Below are 6587 nucleotides of genomic sequence, written 5' to 3'. Positions count from 1 at the left end.
GCTTTGGAGGGTTTGACAAGGGTCATTGTTTTTTTCTTTTTTTCCTTTTAGGTTTAACACTAGGTTGGGGTAGAGTTTCTTCCTTAGCATGTGTCATGAGGATATCCACTAAAGCATCAGCGGATTGAGAGAACCTGTTCAGCTCAATGTTATCATGCTATTGCAATTCTTTACTGAAGTGGTCCACATCAACTCTCTCATCTGACTGCATAGCTAATTGATGTCCAGAATTTTGTAAATCTGAGTTGCAAATATGCTAAACTCAATACCTGAAGTTTCTGAATCTGAGGAGAAACCTCTAGCTTTATCCATTTAACTCTCTGGAGGGATCATTTCTTTGGGTTGCTGAGGGGATTTTATTGTTTCTTGATGGGGTGAAGATTGACGAGCATCATCATTAGAGTTGTGATATGATGAGGGATTGTTTTCAGATTCCCCTTCCTCTTCTGAAAGGGACGGGTCAAACACATTCTCGAGCAAAGCTCCAAACTTGTTTGCATTCCTATTGTTGTTGCTTCTAGGGGTATTTCTATTTTTGTAGCTACCCCTCCTACTGATTGGTTGAAACCCCTGTAACTTGTCTTTAGCCTCCTTGTTTTTGTCATTTTCCTTCTGTAATTTGCTGACAAGTTCTAGGCAATCTTTAATGAGATGACCTTGTTTTAAACAATGAAAACAGGCATTGGGTAGGTTCCTATACACCACCTTTTGAGCATGCAGAATCTGTCATTGTTGGTCTTTAATTAGCACATTATCTCTTAAAAGATTATCAATATCAACCTCAATGAGAAGATGTGGGTCCCATTTGGGATTGATGCCATTTGAAGGCCTTTGCCCTAAGACTTTATCCACTTGACCAACTAACAGCTTAAGCCAAGGGTAGAACTCAATAGGAAAGTCACGAAAGTCCACCCAGATTAACATGGACCTAACATGGTGGTACAGAGGGAAGCACCAAATCCTTAACGGCCCACCAACTCCCTCAGCAACTCGTAAATTCAATCAAACATTGAAAATGCCCAAGAGGCCATTAGCAATATGCCTAATCTCCCAATGCTGGTAATGTCTCAACCCCCCCAAAGTTGTAGACGATGAGAACTGTGCAGAAGAATCAACTGATGTTGAGGGGCCATCCCACAATGTTGATGAACATGGAGCATCAAATGGTGAAATTGTGGTGAACATTGCAGAATTGACTCAGTGGTTCAAACATCTGTAAGAGAGAGTAGTCATTGGTCTTTGTCATGGTATCCATCCACTTGTTGAAGTTCTGAAGCGAGAATGTAGAAATATCTTCCCCTCTCAGATACAATACCAATTATTCTTCTTTGAAGATTCTGGCAGTGCTCTGCAGGTAATAAGTAGAGATCAGTGGTTATTGAGAACACTCCTATGTCAGTTTTCGAATGGCATAAAGGTTTTGATTCTAAAGGGAAGAAGCCCTCTAGCAAAGCCTCTTTTTGGTGTGAAAGGCCTCCATGTCCAGAGATTTATTTATAGCAATGATCGAATGGTTCTCTCTTTCTCTGGAGCGGACATAGCCTAGGTAGAAGATGAAAGCAATCTGGAGCTCACTTTAGGGCGCAGAGAGCCAAAAGAATGATCATAGGTCGCTCAAGGGGCCACGTCGGGACATTTTCAGCAACACAAACTTAAAGCTTTCGCGGATTGTGAGAGTACTTGAACTTTACGGGTGACGCGGGGAGAGAGAGAGAGAGAGAGAGAGAGAGAGAGAGATCCAGATCAGAGTCTTTTTTTTTGTGTTTGGCATATGGGCCATACCAGCAAATGGATGGCGGTGATGGTGGCAATAGCCGCTAAATTTAGGGGCAAAGGATTCAAGGCTATCTGCATATAGCTGCCAAAAATGCGAAGCTTTTATGACAGTGGCCATGGTCTCCTGTGTTTTAGCAAAGGGCAATTTAACAGTAGTTTTTAAAATGGAGGCCTCGGTAAAAGGCAGAACCGCAGTTTGAAGGTAAGGGAAAAGGAGAGATATTCCAAGTCGAGATAGCCTCTAGGCAAAGTCTCTCGGTGTGCAGGCGTCTCCACCAATCAGAAAGCGGTGCGTGGAAAGTGCAAACAAGGACGAGATAAGATTGAGCCTTTGGAAATCTGATGAACTAGAGAGAGATGCAGGAAGGAGTCACAGACACACACATGCAGAGAGAGAGAGAGAGAGAGAGAGAGAGAGAGAGAGAACTGATATCATGTAGGCTAGAGTCCTCTAGCTCCTACTGTGCCCCCCCTTCGTCACTAATTTCCAAACCGCTTCTAATTTCCAAACACAGCACGCTTCCTCCCCTTGCAAGCACTTTTCCTCTCCAGGCGTTGTTCTCCTCTCCGCCACATATAAATTATTTTGCCCATTCCTTATAAATCAGCCTCTCTCTCTCTCTCTCTCTCTCTCTCTCTCTCTCACACAGAGACACACACGCACACAGTGACCACGGCAGTCCTCTGCAGGTATTTCTCGTTAAACTTCCACTAATTGCACTCCTAAGTACAGAAAGAGAGAGAGAGAGAGAGAGAGAGAGAGAGAGAGAGAGAGAGAGAGAAAATATTGTGCGGGTAGTCGAAACTGAGTACTTGTTTGCCGGGTGGAAGAGCAGGTAGACTATGAGTATGCCACCAGCAGGCCAATATACAGATAATAAGCTCCTCGGCTGGACAAGGCGTAGGCCGCAATGGTTGAGCCTCGTGACAATGGCCATGTGCTGCTGCATTTAGCATCTCACAAAATGAGCTCCGCCATGGCCCTTGTCGCATCGCGCAAATCAGGTCATGCTTCCTGCGACAATAATAAAATTTGTACTAGGCGCGGCTACCATCTACTTCATCAGCTCACGACACATGTAGAAACACAGTATGCAGTCAAGCGTCGCTCTTCGACTCTGTCGTCCTCAAATTCTGCGGCGGCTCAGCCTAGAGCTCGGAAGCGGCCGCGGACAAGCTGGGGAAAACCCCATGCAAATCCAGCTGCCCTTCTTGTCTGCTCTTCACTTTTCCTGAAAGAAGAGGCAGCCGCATCCTCCACATCAGCGTGCGATGAAGGTTATGCCGCATCCAACTTCTTCGTCAGTACAGTGCCGTCCCCATGCGAGGTAACCTCTTTCGTGAAGACAGAGCCCTTGCAGCACCTGGCTGCCGTGAAGCTTGAAGAGGTAGAAAACTATGACGCGGATGGACCCCTCCACGAGGTGCCCACTTTCTTCCCGGCTATGGAGCATCTTCTTCTCCACGCTAGCTCTACGTCCTCAGCACTCAAGTGGGAGCGAGAGCAGCAGCGCCATGAGCAGTCATCTTTACATGCCAACAACAATTTTCAGCCGTCCCTCGACTCATCTTTCTCATGGCCAGTCCCCCTCTCCCCGCTCAATTCCTCCTCCGCAACGGATGAGTTGTCTGCCGAGCTCCAACTGTGCTCGTCAGTCACCGACGACTTCTCCGGCGATGACATGCAGGAACAGCTGAATTGGGATGAGGGGGGTAATTTCCAGGAAGAATCTTGCGAGTTCTTGAGCGAGCTACTCTATGAGATGCAGAAAGACATGAGTTGCATCATGGGACCGGGGGCAGACGGCCAACAACATAATATAGTGCCTACACATGCTCTCCGTGAGGGATTGTTGAGAGAGCAGAATTACTCACGGCTGGCTGGGGCGGTCGTCAGAGATGCATTGGATTGTGGCGGCCATGCGCAGTGTGCCACGACGAGGGAGTCGTCCTGCCTGCAAGTGCCAAAGGTAGAGGAACAGGATGCCGTCGATGCAGCAGTTATAAGTTCGGAAGGCAGTGCGCTGTCAGACGGCTCGACGGAGGAAGAGTATCGGATAGATCTAGTAGATTTTGAGCCGGAAGTGGGCGAGGGCGCCGAGGCCTTCTATATTACTGCAGGCCCTGGTGTAGATGAGCTATACAAGGGAGGTTCGCTAGAGGAGGGCGTGGATGGGCATGGCAGTAAGCTGGCGCTCTTACTGGACTACGACGCCGTCATGACCGCCTGGAGCGACAGAGGCTCTCTCTTTATTGACGGCAGCTCATGGAGCAGCTGTGCTGCGGCCTCCTCCTCCTCCTGCTGCTGCTCCTCCTACTTCTCCCCGGAGGACTACCCCCTCGATCTCGCGGTGAGCACTTCACACTCATGAGTCTTGCTTTTATTCTTGCTACAAAGAGTCATTGTGCACAGTTTGGTTAACTGGTCTCATGAAATACACGTATATGTGAACTTATTGTTCTCTCACAAGAAGATTTAGAAATTTTCTCATGTAGGAAAATGAAGTCTTTTTCAATGTTTTTCATACGATGCATAACATTATGAGCTTCTCCTCGAGAGGCACCACATACCTCGCTAGATACGATTGGGGACTGGGGACAACTGGCCCCCCCAACGGGCCGGCAGTCCCGTGCCTCCAATCGTACCTAGCTAGGTATGTGGTGCCTCCCTCGCCGAAGCTCATGATGTTGAGGTAAGTCTCGATGTGAGAATTATTGTGAGAATCTGTCCAAAACTTCTTGTGGATCTCAGGCTTGGGAGCCGGCCTCATTGAGTGTTCATGGATGGACGTTTCCGGAGGCAAGCTCCAAGATGATAATGATATCTCCGCCCAATGACGCAACTTGTGTTGGTGACGATGCAGATGGGCAACCTTGTGCACGGCATGCCCGAGTGCTGAGATACCGTGAGAAACGGCGTACTCGTCTTTTCTCCAAAAAAATTCGATACGAAGTTCGCAAACTCAATGCAGAAAGAAGGCCTCGTATGAAGGTAGCGTCTACTAATTACTTTGCTCCTAGCTGCTTAGAAGAGTGTCTTACTTTAGCCACTTTTTTAATTTGAAACTCTAAACTAATCTTCATGCTCTTTGTGTGGAGCCAGGGGCGTTTCATCAAGAGATCTTTGGATTAGTAGATAGATTGCCTAAGGACATCCCCTACAATTCTACCCTTGGAGATGGAAGTTTTGCATTTTCCATGTCCTCAAGAATACGTCCCCATGTGAACGCATTCTTATGAACAAGCATGCATACACATGGGCACACACACAAACTATCCATCCATGAGCACTTCTTAAACCATAGTTTAGCTTGTTATGCTTTTTGCAAAAGGGACAAGGCCAATCTAACTCAAGTATGTGGCATTCCCTCTTGTTCTCTACATCCACACTCAACTTACCATGATGATCCATAGCCACCTACAATACAAGTGGGAATTTTTCTATTAACAAATAGTAATCATATTGAATTATTCTTTAATTGAGTTCATTATCACATATTATTCCTCTCATGTTTCGTCATTGGCTTGAAATTTGATCTTGACACTAGGATTGATTCTTAACAGGTCAGTTGGAGTAATGAAAAGAAGTGGAAACTTTCACAGGGCTGTCTAGTAATGTGGGTTTGGAAAGAGTTGTGTAGCTACTATTAAACGGATCATTACCTCACTTTCAAACATGATGGATGTGTTCAATAGCGACAGGGAAGAATATTTGTTTGAATTTTCAAGTGATGTAATCATACGTCTGAATGTTTGCAACAACAAATCATCAATCAAATAGGTTCAAAAATAGTTTTTGCATGCTTTGATTAGATGATATTATGGTAGTTGTTTGCTAAGTCTCTACAAATAAATTTCCTCATTTGGTGCTTCTAACATGTGCGATCACATAGTCAAGGTTACTCTTGAAGCATTAGTCTTTGTGGTAGATGAATGAAAATCATGTCAACTATCATTTCAACACTTGCTTGTGTTGAGAAGTACCGTGTTGCAGAGTAGATCAACTAAAGAAATTATAACAAATGTGTAGTCAAATCAAAGGAAACATGGTGCTAACAGAAACGGTCGTGTATTCAAAACAAGTAGAATGCACTATTCTTTGATATATATATTGGTGAATTGGTAGCTATGCGAGCTTGGGAGTCACTATATGTAAAACCTCTCTGTTATGTGCGTATAATTTCTACTCGTAAAACCCCTTTAGCAATATTCTCACTAGTGAAAGGAATCCTTTTCCTATTCAATTTGCTAAAAAAAAATCAAGATCATTTTTCAAAACCCTTTTGACTTTGAAAATGGGAGAAAAATCAGGATAAAATAATCCTACTATTGAACACATGTGATAGGCATTTTTTTAATTGTAGTGATCCCCTCAATACACTAGGGTGTAGATAGAAGCACCATCAAGGAAATATCGGAAGAGGTCAAAGAGCTTGAAGAAGCTTTAGTTAGCAATGTCATTCAAAAATCTCTCGCCTAAGTGAAAAGAGATGAGTTGTAGACATATGGAGAAAAAGTAGCTAAAAAGACCTACTCCTGGAAATAGTGGAGCAAACACCCGTCAAACCCTTATCTCACACGTTCCCACTCGCAAGGGAATAGGAAGAGTCTATAATCATATTCTAGCAGAGATCGGTGTTGTAAGGGCAGAGAAAGTTCATGTGCAAAAGGATAGTTTTGATGGATAATTGGACAAGTAAATCGAGAGAGACCCTTCAGATGGATACACGAGTGCTATGCTATCATTGGAAACATCCTTTGACTCTCCTTACCATGTGCATCATAGGGTGCAATACCTCAAGACATATTCA

General features: G+C 44.6%; 1 protein-coding gene across 2 annotated transcripts; it reads left to right on the top strand.

Moving 5' to 3' along the window:
* The first annotated feature begins 2182 nt into the window (after positions 1 to 2182).
* On the top strand, positions 2183 to 5255 carry LOC147431990 (uncharacterized). 2 transcript variants are annotated; one of them, XR_015185490.1, is made up of 4 exons: positions 2183 to 2466; positions 2613 to 4127; positions 4641 to 4768; positions 4880 to 5255. XR_015185490.1 is itself a non-coding variant. In XM_086491809.1 (4 exons), exons 2-4 carry the CDS (start codon positions 2688 to 2690, stop codon positions 4907 to 4909), a joined length of 1710 nt encoding a protein of 569 aa, XP_086347935.1. In that variant the 5' UTR covers positions 2184 to 2466; positions 2613 to 2687; the 3' UTR covers positions 4910 to 5255. The 2 variants fall into 2 exon arrangements, 1 of the variants encoding a protein (XP_086347935.1); XM_086491809.1 differs by having other exon boundaries at positions 2184 to 2466; positions 4529 to 4768.
* Positions 5256 to 6587: the final 1332 nt, after the last annotated feature.

This window comes from Adiantum capillus-veneris, chromosome 20, assembly GCF_014529385.1.
Source record: "Adiantum capillus-veneris isolate H3 chromosome 20, ASM1452938v2, whole genome shotgun sequence".
In the NCBI taxonomy this organism is placed as follows: domain Eukaryota; kingdom Viridiplantae; phylum Streptophyta; class Polypodiopsida; order Polypodiales; family Pteridaceae; genus Adiantum; species Adiantum capillus-veneris.
Note: the sequence above shows the minus strand (reverse complement) of the source record. Positions and strands in the feature narration are given on the sequence as shown.